Source organism: Camellia sinensis, chromosome 12, assembly GCF_055761805.1.
Source record: "Camellia sinensis isolate YWXY chromosome 12, ASM5576180v1, whole genome shotgun sequence".
Taxonomy (NCBI): domain Eukaryota; kingdom Viridiplantae; phylum Streptophyta; class Magnoliopsida; order Ericales; family Theaceae; genus Camellia; species Camellia sinensis.
The window spans coordinates 70,320,399-70,335,151 of NC_138972.1; the positions used below are offsets into that span (position 1 = coordinate 70,320,399).

The following is a 14,753-nucleotide window of genomic DNA, read 5'->3' on the forward strand; positions in this document are numbered from 1 at the left end:
CATGGTTCGGTTATTTAGATATATAACGCTCTACATGTGTATAAAAGTTCAAAGTGTGGTGCTTGTAGGGCATACATTGTGTTTTGTGCGATGTAAACATTTTCTTTCGTATGGTGGTTCTCTAGGTTGAATAAATATTATTTATGGTATTATGCCGTTGGGTATGGCTGCATGTTGGGCTGGTTGAACTAGAACAACCTGAGATTTTTTTACTTTTTATTTTTGGCATGGGCATGGTTTTTGTCCTTGTTCCAGGCCTGGGCTGCTTTTGTTCAGAACGAGTTAAGGTTGGGTTGGGCCTGGACTAGAGCTTGACTTTCTTTTTCTTTTTCTGTTTTTGGGTATTTGATGTATTTAGATATTATAAAATAATTTGTAACTTATATTTTGAGTCATTGGATTAACAGAAGCAAAAGTTTGGTATTCTTTACCAACTCATTATATTTTACCAATACCAATGAGATTAAATATGAAGATTCTAATCACAACCCTAGGTGTCAACTCTAGCGTTACCCCTGTGCATGTGTGTGCGCGCGCGCGAGCAGTTCTTGTCCTCATCATCTCTTTCAGTTGTCTACTTGCCTGAAACCTCCAATCACCACCACAGCTCAGCGGCAATTTCTTTGTTCCCATAGCACTCATCCTATGCTTGTGCCAAGAGCATGCGATCTGAACCCTCTGATAACAAATATAAACACAAATATATAAAAATAGGTCTATATTTGTCTGTGTGTGAACTGGTCTTTCATTGCATGTGTCTATATCCAAAATGTGGATATAAGTCTAAAAATGAAGAACAAAAATGAAAAGAATAAAAAATGAAAAAGTTCAAAAGGAATCTAATCCCTGCAATATATATTTTTTTAAGAATGGCATTTTGAAGTTTTGGCTAAATGGGCTTACAAATCACGCTACTGGTCTTCTTTTAAAAATTTCAGTGTACCTGTAATAGCAGGTTGTTATTTGCAATCATCATTCGAAGTTTCTGTTTTTTTTTTCTTTTTCTTGTTGTCTATAGAAAGTAGCTTCCCCTTCATCCACTGGGTTCACATATAGCAGATTAAACCTTTTAGTTTTTGGTACTGGGTTTTGTATAATCTTTTGATTCCTTCCTCTTCTTCTTCTTTTCCATTCTTGGCAATGTAGATATCTTCTTCTTCTTCTTCTTCTTCTTCTTCTTCTTCTTCTTCTTCTTCTTCTTCTCCTTCTTTTTCTTTTTTGGTTGGCTTAAGCATTATAGATGTTCATCAACACAAAGAAAATGTTATGTTGAACAGATATTTGAAAATGACAAATGGACTTTATGGCACTATAAATGACCTTACACCTGGGCTGAACAAATGCATTTAAGCAACACCTGAACAAATGCATTTAAGAAAAACCTGAACAAAGCTCGAAAAAATCCAACCAAGCTTGATCATTTGAGGCAACTTGAGCAAAACCCAAACTCAATTAGTTTGGGCTGGCTAGCTCAGGCTTGTGAGTCAGGTCTGGTAGGCTTGTGCAAACTGCTGTCCAACTTGGCCTAGGCTTGGACAGACTCCTAGCCTAACCAAACCCCTGGAATTGCATCCATACTGCCGGTTCATCTTTATTTATGTTTTACTATGAAGATATTACTTTCGGCATTGTTTTGATCATTGTTACACTGCAGAATACACGTATGTTTCTAGTGTTATTTGGACTATCAGTGAAATAGTGGGTCAACTTTTCTTCTCTGATACCCAAATTTTCACTTTCTGACCTTTATGTAATATTTGATATTTATATTTCTGGTATTGTTTTAATGATTTTTGTTTTTAGATTTTGGCTGGTCAGCATTGATGCACTTCTATGCTCTTGTTCATGCGTACTCATACATCTATGAATATAGTCAAATCGTCTTGTGCATTGTGTTAGTCCCTTCCCTGGCATTTAGGATACCATGGAATCCATGATATGAGGGGAGATTCAGATATCATTTTATGTCAAGGAATTGTATTATGTTTTATTTGGTCATTCCAATATAAGAGTAAATTGCTTACTCTTCTCTCCTTTTTATTAATTCAGGTGAGATGTCAAACTGCTCACCTGCTCCTTCAAAAAGTCTTTCTAAATATGCTCCACTGATTCATGTTATGAAGGTTTGTTAAGCTTCCAGATACCCACTTCATTGTGTCACATGTTACAGTTGATAATTATTTGCTTGTTGCCTTTGCATTGGTCATTTATAGGTCAAGCCAGAGAAAATCAACCTTATTATTGGTTCTGGTGGAAAGAAGGTGAAGAGTATTATCGAAGAAACTGGGGTAGAAGCTATTGACACACAGGATGATGGAATAGTAAGAAAAGATGAGGAGCTCATCTTCAATTTTTTGTTTGATGTGACTGTATCATTACTGTGATTTTATACATCTGTGGGTTTTTCAGGTGAAAATTACTGCAAGGGATCTATTAAGCCTAGAGAAATCTAAATCCATTATCAGCGGTCTGACAATGGTTCCAACTGTTGGTGATACCTATAGGTCCTCACTCCCTCTCCCCTTTTCTCTTGTTTTGATGTGTATCAACAAAGAAAAATATTGGCTCAAATTGCTGTCCTTGATGAATCCCCGTCTAAAAAAGAGTGTGCCAATTTCTCTTGAGCATTTTTATACCAAATTCTTGTGTCCATCAGGAAAAGAACTATTACTATGCATGCTGAATCTAAAGATAGACTGACATTTTTTGTTGCCCCCAGAAGTGGTTTGTAATTAGATTTACGAGACTCTTTACTGATTCTTATCAACATCTTTTCCCTATGTACTATATGTTATTTTGATGTACTAGTTGCATTTTGATCTTCTAAGTTAAGATGTGTAACTTATCTCTTTGATGTCTTTTAAATCAGGAACTGTGAGATCAAATCACTAGCTCCTTACGGAGTTTTTGTTGAGATAGCACCTGGACGTGAGGTATATAACTTCATCCCAATTGCACTATGTCGAAATCCTTAATATATTTGTTTTTCTATATATTTTTGTGATTTCTTGAGAATTTTCTGCAGTTAAGATTTCAATTGTTAAACTTTAACATGACGAGACCCTAAGACACATTGTAAAGGACCATGGACGTAGATGCGACACTATAGGGTCATGTGGACAAGGAGGGGACGTAGAGACATATATATACATATGTGTGTGTGCGCACATAAAATCAGAAGTAATTGTTCATTTTTTTACATTTACATGTTGTAAAAGATGTTGGAGCAGAAGGCCCCCTTGTCCATTTTAAAAGCCTCAAGTACTAACATGAAAACAAAGAACTTGTTAGAGTTTAGGGTTTTCAATAGTAAAAATTCTGAGGAACTTAATATATAGTTGTTTAAAATTTGAGGCAAGAACTGGGCTGAGAAAATTTCTCGTTTGGTAGAAAAGTTATTACACATATAAGACATTTGCTTTGCTGACTCTAAGTGGAAAGATCTCTATAGAATTGAGAGAGAGAAATTAGGTGGTTTCGGCATACTCTCGACTTAGTTATTTAAAGTGGTCTCATCAAGTTCTTTTTATGTTTTGAGACAAGTTGGAGGAGAGGCTCCTTTTGGTCTAATTCTCCCCTCATGGACAGTGCGATTTAAAAAATGTATATAAATATATATTGAGACATGAACACGGCGGGGATGCAGTAAAAAAATATTTTTATATATTTTTATTTTCTATGTACATAAATATTACATCCATTAACAACCAAAATTAATGAAAATCAACATTAATTTAACGTGAAAAGACACTAAATTTGAATCAGCTAAAGACTTGATTTGTGTTGCGTTTGTGAGAATATATTGTGAAATATATTGTGAGTCTTACAAATGAAACTTAGAGTCCTATTAGAGACATGATTGTATTAGAGTCATGATAGTATTGTATTTGTATTTCCTTTTTGGTTTAGGAGTTAGGGCTATATATATTCCAAGGTTTGATTGTAATCAATACAATTGAATATACAGAAAAGCTTTCAGGAATCTTACATGGTATCAGAGCCACCACCAGAACCCTAGAAATTGTCTTCCTCTTCAATCTCTGTGTGAGTTGTGGGTCATCTTCTCCCTTGATCAAATCTGGTTCTCGAAGTTTTGCTGGGTGTTCATGACACTTGAGTCGCAGATTTTAGAGCACTAGAATCGCGATTGGTATTCGCGAAGTTCTCTCCCTCTCTGGTCGTGTTCACCAAGTTCGAAGCTTTCTGATCAAAGTTCTCTGATCGATCGAAGTTCTCTTGGCTCTTGCATGACCTTCGTTCGAGTTCTCATTGTACCAGAACTGTTATCGCCGGAATCGCGACCATTCAGGGCTGGAATCACAACCCATCTGGTTCGCAACTCCTCTCGTTGACGCGACCTCCCTCCTCCTTGACTTCGGCTTCAATCTCTCTCTCTCTTCTCTGATTTGGTTCTCTCGGCTTCAGACTAGTTCTTTCGGCTTCAAAACTCTAGTTAATATTTGTGGGTCAGGGTAAAAAAAAAAAAAAATTGTATCTTACATTCAGACCTAACACTCTTCTGATTATTACACTATGATTTTGGATTTATTGGCTTTACCCTCATCAGATTTCTGTGTATTACCCTTCAACCCCTGGTTTGGCTATTTTGTTAAATATAGGGTTTATTACACTTGAACCCCTTAGTTTTCTAGTTATTATGATGTCTCTGGCTTCGGATGAATGTGCCTACTACCATCAAAGAGGTCATTGGAAGTATCATTGTCCCAAGCAGGGATGTTTGTCTGCTTTGTCTGTATTTGTCTCGTCTTCTCAGCAATTGCCGATTAAGTTCTGCGCTCCTCCTCTGAGTACCGTTCGGCCTTCCACCGATTCTACTATATCTGCTCCGGCTCCTGATCCTGACTTAGCTTCCTTGACTGCTCAGATTAGTCAGTTTCAACATACATTGTGTACCTCCTAGCCATCTATGTCTGCCTCCATTGTTTCCCCTCTTCATTCAGGCTTGCTTGGGTCTTCTTCAGATATTTCTTCGTCTGTCTAGCTTTTTGACTCTGGTGCCTCTCATCATATGACTCTACATCTCTCCTTACTTCAAAATTGCACTCCTCCTCCTTTTCCTATTACTGTCAATGCTGCTAATGGGTTTGGTATGTCTGGTATGCCTGTTATATCTGTTAGGTCTGTCCTACCATCTGCTATGTCTGCTGTCTCTATTCCATCTGTTCTTTATGTTCCTCAATCATCTGTCAGTTTATTATCTATCAGTCAACTTGACGCCTCTGGTTTTAATGTTATCTTTTCCTCTTCTATCTGTTCTGTGCAGGATCGGATGTCTAAACAGCAGATTGGGATTGGTCGTAGAGTTGGGGACCTCTATATGGTAGAGAGCTTGCATCTACCTTTAACAACCTCTCCGACTGCCTTTTCCTCTTTTCAGTTAGATTCTCTGTCCAGTCCTTTCTACTTGTGGCATTCTAGATTAGGGCATTTGTCTGCTGACCGCTTACGGTCTTTGGCTCAATCAGGTATCTTGGGAAAAGTTTCTTCTAGTGAACTTACTGAATGTCGGGGGTGTAAACTCGCCAAGATGACAGCCTTACCTTTTCGTAAAAGCACTTCTATATCCGATATACCATTTTCTTTAGTTCATACTGATGTTTGGGGCCCTTCTCCTGTTCTCACCAAAGGGGGTTCTGCATACTATGTGTCATTTGTTGATGACTACACCCGTTACACTTGGGTTTATCTTATGACTCATAAGTCCGATTTCTATCAGATATACCGTACCTTTCAGTCTATGATTACTACACAGTTTGGGTCTACTATTAAAGTGTTACGGTCTGACTTGGGTGGGGAATATTTTAAAACTGAGTTTTGTGAGTATTTGGCCAATTTGGGTACCATTCACCAAACTTCTTGTACAAATACACCTGCCCAAAATGGTCGCGCTGAGCGTAACACCATCATCTTCTTGAGACAGCTAGGCCTCTTCTTCTCTCTGCCTCAGTTCCGGCTCCATTCTGGGGTGGAGGCAGTTCTTACTACTGCTTTTCTTCTCAATCGCATGCCTACTCCCATTCTTTCTGGTCGGTCTCCTTATGAGGCTTTGTTCTCCCAACTTCCTAACTACTCCCTCCTTCGTGTGTTTGGGTCTGCCTGTTTTGTCCTTCTTCCCCGCAAAGATAGGACCAAACTTAGTGTCCGGTCTGTCCTCTGTGTCTTTTTAGGTTATAGTCCTACTCAGAAAGACTATCGATGTTACGACCATGTTTCCCGTCATGTTTCTTTTCTCGAACGTCTGCCTTACTTTCAGCTTCCTCCTGTCACTGCTCCAGTTTTCAAAGAGGATTTGGTTCACATTGACCCATTTCCTTCTGAGGTACCGTCTGATGAGTACATCTCCACAATTCCTTATGAGCTTGTTTCATCTTCTCTTCCTGCTTCACCTCTGGCTACTTCTCATCTTTCAGTTTGTTTTCCTCTTCCGTTGTTAGTTTATTCTCGTCGCAAGGCTCCTCCCCCACCTGTTGTCTCTTACCCTACTGCTGATCCTCTTGCTGCTGCCGACTCTGATGCTGCTGCACACCGATATCCTACTCGAGCGCGTCATCCTCCAAACAGGTTAGGTTAGTCTAATACATGTTTTTCTGCTTCCTATCGTACTTTTTTGTCTGCTATTCACTCTTTTTTAGAACCTCAGTCTTACAAAGAGGCATGTCAGGACCCTCATTGGGTTCACGCTGTGGACGATGAGTTGTCTGCTCTACAGAAAACTAGTACTTGGGAGCTGGTTCCTTTGCCTGCTGATAAAAACTTGGTTGGTTGCAAATGGGTCTACAAAGTCAAGACTCATTCTGATGGGTCTCTTGAGCGCTACAAAGCTCGTCTAGTTGCCAAAGGTTTCTCTCAGGAGTATGGTATTGATTATGAGGAAACATTTGCTCCTGTTGCCAAGATGACTACTGTTCGTACTTTGATCTCTATCGCTGCTATTCGTTCTTGGCCTCTTTATCAGATGGATGTTAAGAATGCTTTTCTTAATGGCCATCTCATTGAGGAGGTTTACATGCGTCCTCCTCCTGGTCTTTCCCATTCCTTTGGCCAAGTTTGTCGTCTTCGGCGTGCTCTGTATGGTCTGAAGCAGCCTCCTCCTGCCTGGTATGATCGCTTTCAGACTGCTGTTACCGAGCTTGGGTTTTATTGTTCAGCTTCCGACTCTGCTTTATTTCTGAGACATACATCGGCTGGTTTTGTTGCTCTCTTACTCTATGTGGATGATATGATCATCACTGGCTCTGACTCTTCTGCTATCTCTGAGGTCAAGCAGCATCTCTTCCGCACCTTCGAAATGAAAGATCTGGGTCCATTACGGTATTTTCTTGGTATTGAGGTTGCTTCTTCTCCAAAGGGTTATTTTTTGTCTCAGGCTAAGTATGCTAATGAAGTCATTCACCGTACTGGTCTTACCGATGCTAAAATTTCTGATACACCTATTGAACTTAATGTGAAGCTTAATTCTACTAATGGTGTCCCTCTGGATGATCCTACTTTATTTCGCGAGCTTGTGGGTTATTTAGTTTATCCGACAGTCACTCGCCCTGATCTTGCTTATGCTGTTCATGTGGTTAGTTAGTTCGTTTCTGCTCCTCGCTCTACCTATTGGGCTGCTTTGGTTCGCATTCTTCGTTATCTCAGGGGTACCGTATTTCAAGGCTTACTATTGTCCTCTACTTCCTCTTTGGACCTGGTGGCTTATGTTGACTCTGATTAGGCTGGTGATGTTACTGATCGCAAGTCTACGTCTGGTTTCTGTATGTTTCTTGGTGATTCCTTGATCTCTTGAAAAAGTAAGAAATAATCAGTCGTTGCCCGCTCTACTGCCGAAGCTGAGTATCGTGCTATGGCTCATGCCACTGCTGAGATTGTTTGGCTTTGTTGTCTTTTGTCTGATTTGGGTGTTTCTCAGTCTTCTCTTACCTCTCTCTATTGTGACAACCGCAGTGCTGTTCAGATTGCCCACAATACTGTCTTCCATGAGCGGACAAAACACATTGAGATTGACTGTCACTTTGTTCGCCAACATCTGCAGTCTGCCTCTATCTCGCTTCCTTTCATCCCTTCAGCTTTGCAACTTGCAGACTTCTTCACCAAGACTTACACTACTACTCGGTTTCAGTTTCTTCTTAGCAAACTCTCCGTGTTTTCTGCTAAAACACCTTGAGTTTGAGCGGGGGTGTGAGAATATATTGTGGGTCTTACAAATGAAACTTAGAGTCCTATTAGAGACATGATTGTATTAGAGTCATGATAGTATTGTATTTGTATTTCTTTTTTGGTTTAGGAGTTAGGGCTATATATATTCTAAGGTCTGATTGTAATTGATGCAATTGAATATACAGAAAAGCTTTCAGGAATCTTACAGCGTGAAGGCCCAAGGAATCATTAGAAGCCAATTTCTCAATTTCATAACTATGGTTAGATCTGTGTTACGTTGTCAATGGTTTGATATGAATTCTATATATATATATATATATTTTTTAAATTCAACCATCATGTTTCCAAATATTGTAACATGACCTTCGAAATTAGCTTTGGAAAATATAAATAAAACCTTGTGGTAACTTGCCGTTGTCTAGTTCAAATTATTAAAAAAATGGACACGCCACGTAGCATGTCAGACACACGTCCCTGCCGTGTTTGTGTCCTATGCTCGTCCAACACTGTTACGGCAATTATTTTGAAGTGTCCATGCTTCGTAGGTCTCACCCATATTGAAGTTATCGACACTATGTCCCTTGTGTCCCAAGTGTGACCATTTTAAAAATAAATGAATATAAAATTCTTTTAAAAAGTTGAAAAATAAAAAGTTGCACGATATAGAGACTAGTAGATGCATGTACAACACGTCAGTGTGTGTCCAATGCATGTTGGTAAGCAAATACACCACTCTGGGATGTATATTCATACTTCCTATAGGAGACCTCTACACTTTTAAAAGGTGGTTTTGCTTTCCTCTATCTATGTATGATTCTCATATTGTACTTCAAATCTATATGTAAAATTTTAATCTTCAGAAGTGTTCTCTCATAGAGGCTGGTAAAGAAAGGACAAAGAAACAATTTCATATTAATCACAATATTTCAAATTCGCTGCAGGGACTTTGCCATATTAGCGAGTTGAGTGCAAATTGGCTGGAAAAGACGGAAGATGTAAGCACACTATTTGCTATTGAAATAAATGCATAGAAATGATGATAGAATAACTTCTTCATAATTATGTCCTTGTAGGCATTCAAAATTGGAGATCGTGTTGATGTCAAGCTTATTGAGGTCAGGAACTTCGTATGCCTTCTATTTGTTTCTTATAACAAGGCTTTTGCTTAAATGACAAATAGCTTCCTTCCTTTTCTGTGTTGAACATGAAACTTGAAAGGTCCTTTACCTTACTTTTTTGTTTCTTCCTTGTTTTTTTAACTTTTTTTTTTCTCCAACCGCTGAATGAAAAGTTTCCCTAATATGACACGCATAAGTGATTAGCAGTGTGAAGAATTGCTAGATGAGGTAATAGAACTGATTCTGTGTTTGTCAGCATGGAATTTGAGCCTTGGATTTGGGTTTGAAGTCTGTCTAAGTGGGTTTCATTCGAATTCTTAGGCTTGGATTTGATGGTGCTAAACCCACTTTCAATCTTATTATTCCCTTGGTCCAAATCATCTTTTACATGTCTTCATGTCTTCCTAAAATGGAATTTGAACTGTCATATTCATAAACTTGTGCTCTTCTTCAGAGAATATGACTTCAAAAGAATTGTTACTAGAACCAAAATACTAGCTTACTTCAAGAATTTTAAAATTGCATGACATAATTTATAAACAAATTGAAACTTCGGTGGCTGAAATAAGTTTCCAGTTTAATTCTATATATGCCTAAGCCCAAACAAGAATCATTTGAGATGGCTTTTGAGGTGGAACTCAACCTTAAAAGATAGCTTTTGAGGTGAGGGGGTCCTCACATTTATATATTAATTTCATACCTAGGCACTGTGAGACTTGGCTTGACACCCTTTCTGACATGCAGCATGCTCACTCAGTAGCATTTGCCTCGTGCAAGTCAGGGATACACAACCTGCCATCCTTGGGTATTTCAGCTCTGATACCACATCAAGTCACTAATTATTCCAAAAGTATAAATTGTTAGGAAATAGACCCCACAATGTATATGAAATTATTCAACACCCTCCCTCACGTGCAACCCCTTTTTAAAATGGAGATGCAAACAAACATATATAGAGAGAGCAGCAAAATGCAAAGAAAGAGAGACATCCCCCAACATAAGCTCTAATACCATGTTACATGGTCTGGGGCTAATGATGTGATGTTTATTTGTACACCTTGTTTTTTGACCAGATATTCACCCCTAGACTCTTATATACTATAATTTCGCATCATTATTACTTTTTTAGATGTGCATGTCCTCTGAAATCTTATTAGAATATGAAAAAATGTCGATGTGATGAACATAAGTTTTTCTGTGACAAATTTTTACAGATTAAATTAATAATAATGCTGGTAATTGCTGATACTTCTGATCTCCTTAACCCACCCTTTTTGCCAAGTTTCACTCTTTCAGTTGGCATATTCTTCTATTGGAACTACTTTTGCAGAAAAAATAATAATGTTAACAATCTCTAATAACTGTGAGCTTGAAATACAGATAAATGAAAAGGGACAACTTCGCCTAAGCCGCCGTGCTCTACTTCCAGATGCTCCAGAGAAACCCAGTTTGAAGCACCGTACGGGTGACCTTACCAAGGAAAATGCAGCTTCCCAGAAAGCTTCCGATAAGGGTACACCCAAGAAAGTTGTGAACATGCACAAAGATGGTTTAATAGGAGGGAAAACTGAACAGTCTGCAGATAAAAGTAGCACTGTGAAACACACAGGCTCCCTTAGAAGTCATTCACAAGAGGACAATCTACCAAAAGAGAAGGTTGTCAAAAGATTAGATAGTTCTGCCAAAGATGGTGCCTCTACCATCAAAGAGACGCCAAAAAGGAGCAGCAGTAAAGCTATTGGCAGTGTTTCCAGTGAAAACAAAAGTACCTTAGTGAATGGAGAGGCCAAAGTCGGATAGTAAGAGTTAGATTGGTTTTCATCTTCTTAGATAGACGATCCTCTGCATAAAAAAGGAGCAAAGGTACGAGTCACCTGCTTCCAGTTTTTGAAGCCGATACTAATTTTATATTACAGACAATAAATTTATACTCTTTACTGATGGTGGTCTTTAGTTGGTTGAAGCATTGAAATTCTCAGTTACTAGGCACTATTTGTTGACCATGAAAGCAATATCTATTTATAGTTGGCCCTCTAGTAATTAATAGTCTATAATTTCATAATCCTTAATGATTAATAATTATTTGTGGAACCAATTTTGTTCCATGAGATATAATTATGAATTTCCCAATTTTTTAAATTTAAAAAATAAAATACAATAAAGTGTTTGACCAAATGGCCCACCATACATGTTTTCTTGGAGTAATTAATAATATTAATGAATTATTAGTTACAGAAGATTTGAATATTTCCTATTACTTAAATTACATTGTAAGAGTTTTTTTCTTGTGGAAATGTTTTATTTTCACTGAAAACTTTATAAATTTTCAAGCAAATTTTTCATCACTGAAAATAATGGAGTAATTTAAGATCAAAGTAATTCTATTTATTAATGAAGATCTCCCAGGAGTGTTGAGTGTATATGTATGATAATACTTTCTTCATAGCTCTCAAGAAAATTCTTGTCTACTAATTTTTTTTATTTTTTGTTTCTATGACACTCTAGGCACTGCCGTACAATCTTACACTTAATAGTCTAACATGAGTGTCCATAATGATCCCTTGCATTCTTTGCTTATGCTGATTGCTCATTGTTCAAAGTTCATTTTTTCCAATAGACCACAGACCTCTGTTTCTTTTTTTGGAACTGCATGGACCACAACCTCAGTTAATGGGTTCACTCTTATATATGTTTCTTTTCTTTTTCTTTTCCCCAGTGCACAGGAACATGAAAAATCTTATTTCTTTAATTACCTATGGACTAAGTTTACAATAATGGCTGATAATTGTGTCTGCATTGGGCAGGAAGTTCTTCAGCACATCCACCTTAGAGCTTGCACATGTAATGAAGTGTTAAATAGTCACAAGTAGCAGAAGGAACCTAACGAGACGTCGTCCCCCTGAGGATTATTTTTGTGGAGAAAGAGGATCACATTCACAGGCAGCCGGAGTAGTGTGAATTCAGAAACCTCCATCTTTGATAGATAAGCGATATTGCCTGAGATTACTTGGGAGTTTGAGGCCTTATCTCCACTGCTGCAACTGTAACAATTTCTTTTGTTTTGTCAAGGATTTTTGTTTTTTAAATTGTAGTTTCATAGGTTATTTTGACAGTCTTAAGAATTTTTGAGGTTTTTATTTTTCTTTAATATTTTCCCCACTCAATTGTATGCTACTTTACTTGAAAGCACAATAGCATACATTACTGTACCTATTGGTTAACCCCAAAATTCATGTTGCATATGATATGAACTTAATCCATTTCTAGGTTTTTCTGTTCCTATCTAATTTACAAGCTAAGTCAGTCACAGTAATCAAATCATTTAACACTTGTTCAAATTCATTGCCTCTTTCCCTCTAGTAAAATTCCTACTCTCCTTGGTGGTTAGGGGAAGCCCTGAGTAGATTGTTCCATGTTGATCTAATTCAATACATGAACTCAATACATAAACACACAGATTTCCTCTGTACTGTCCATCATGGTTATGGAATCAGAAATGGAATCGATGACGTTAACCTAATGCAAGCCTTTCTAAATTCCTTGCCTGAACCACTGAGATGAAACAATCAGACAATTGCAATTGTTTTTTTTTTTTCCCAGCCTACTCAAGTCCAACCTATTTAGACCCCTTAGAGGTTTCAACCATAGTGCATGCAAATCCCAAAAAATGCATAGCTTGTACTCCAGAACTGACTTTGTAGTCGGGAAACACGTTAGATATTTACCTAAATTGGTAGGTCCTTGAGCGGATCCTACGTTAGCCTCAAAACGCTAGTCTCTAACTAGAAAAGTAAAAGCTCTGCACTAAAGCAAGTTGGGAAACATGACTCAAGCAATGACTCTTTTGTTTTTCCATCCCTATCAACAGACTCGTAAGAAGGGGCTTTTCCCAAACTAAGCCTCTTTTGCATTTTATTTTTCAAATTAGGCCTAGTTTGGAAGGATTTTTCAAACTAGGTATAGGAGAGGGTTCAAGAAAAGAGTTAGAAAATTCGAAGATCTTCGAAGATCCTTGAAGAACAACTTCGAATTCTCTAGAAGAAATGTGAGAGGCTTAGATTCTTCAATAATCTCAACTTAGGAACACAACAACAAATGAGATGATGGAGATAAGAGATTGGGTGAAGAAGAAGGCAAAATGGCTAGAGAATAGAATAATGGCAAGGCTCTCCCAGGGATCTCCCACTTTCACTCTCAAGGTTGATAATGGAGATGGGAAATTAGTTCTTTCCCAAGAGTTGAAAAATCTCCAAAATTCATCCCTTGTAAAGCTATGGGTGGGTGCTATTTATAGGCACCTCATGATGTAGGATGGAGCCCATGTGCAAGGCACATGGGGGATATTCTCTCTAACCACCTTGTCCGAGGAGGTGACCTCTCCGAGGAGGTGACTTCTCCGAGGATGAGAAAACCCCGAAGAGGAGATCACTCCCTCGGCGAACCCTTTTTCTTAGCCACACCTAACCAATGATCCCCAATCATCCCAAAGGGTCAGGGGTAGTCCCAGAGGACGTCCTGCCGCAAAATATTGCCGAGTCTCATGGACCCCCCGGGGTCGTGCCACCTCGACCCGGGTATAGGCTAGTTTAACCGAAGAGTGAATTTGTCTCCACTCACCGTCCTCGGGATCGGGTCCTTTGTTCGAACTCCATTACGCCCATGGTTCTGGTGCGTAAATCCCGGAAAGCTCCGAGCCCGCAAGTGTTCTGGGACTCAGTAACGGAGCGACTTCTAGATTGCGTTTGAATCCGTTCGAAGCCAGATGCTTCGGATCTCTAGGTTCGTGGATCCGAACCCTTTCGAGTCCGAGTGCCTCGGATCTCTAGGCTTGCTTAATACCCTTTCGAGTCCGGGCTTGAGTAAGTCTCTAGGTTCGTGGATCCGAACCCTTTCGAGCCATTCAACCCGTTTGACGGCGATAAATCCAAGCCCAACAATCTTGGACTTGCGATAAATTCGGGCCCACTAATCTTGGGCTATTGGGCCTAAAAAATTTAGTGGGCTTAAATTAGCTCCTCTTACACTAGGCTAAAGCGCTATTATAAATCGCGCTTTCACTGTTTGGAGCCTAAAATTTGATGAATAGTGAAAGCGTTATTCGAAATCGCGATTTTAATTAAGAAAACGCTATTTGAAATCGCGCTTTTAACATAAATTTTTTTCTGAAAAAAACGTGGTTACAAATTTTTTTTATTGAGAAATAAAAAACAAAAAATAATTATCATTTAAGGGTAAAAAATAATTATCATTTTAATTTTTGGGCAGGTTATATACATACGTAGGGTTATTTCAATTTAATTTGTAAAAAATTATTTCTAACCACTCAAAAGATAAAAATTATATAAAAATAATTTATATTTACAAAAATTATATAGTTGATTACTATTTACTATTATAAATTATTATATATATTTAATTATTTCAATTATATTGTGTGATGGGGGGTGTGTGCGTCAGAGT

The 14,753-nt window shown here is 38.2% G+C and overlaps 1 protein-coding gene across 5 annotated transcripts in view; it reads left to right on the forward strand.

The window, feature by feature from the left end:
• RIF10 (polyribonucleotide nucleotidyltransferase) overlaps window positions 1-12,573 on the forward strand; it is a 66,504-nt gene extending 53,931 nt beyond the window's left edge. For 3 of the 5 annotated variants that reach the window (XM_082898889.1, XM_082898891.1, XM_082898892.1), the window contains 8 exons: window positions 2,050-2,123; window positions 2,214-2,321; window positions 2,410-2,504; window positions 2,870-2,933; window positions 9,117-9,170; window positions 9,249-9,290; window positions 10,674-11,156; window positions 12,098-12,573. In XM_082898889.1, coding sequence (XP_082755015.1) covers window positions 2,050-2,123; window positions 2,214-2,321; window positions 2,410-2,504; window positions 2,870-2,933; window positions 9,117-9,170; window positions 9,249-9,290; window positions 10,674-11,093 — 857 coding nt within the window. In that variant the 3' untranslated portion in view covers window positions 11,094-11,156; window positions 12,098-12,573. The remainder of the gene's footprint in view (window positions 1-2,049; window positions 2,124-2,213; window positions 2,322-2,409; window positions 2,505-2,869; window positions 2,934-9,116; window positions 9,171-9,248; window positions 9,291-10,673; window positions 11,157-12,097) is intronic. The other 2 variants (XM_082898890.1, XM_082898893.1) reach the window with 2 other exon arrangements.
• Window positions 12,574-14,753: the final 2,180 nt, after the last annotated feature.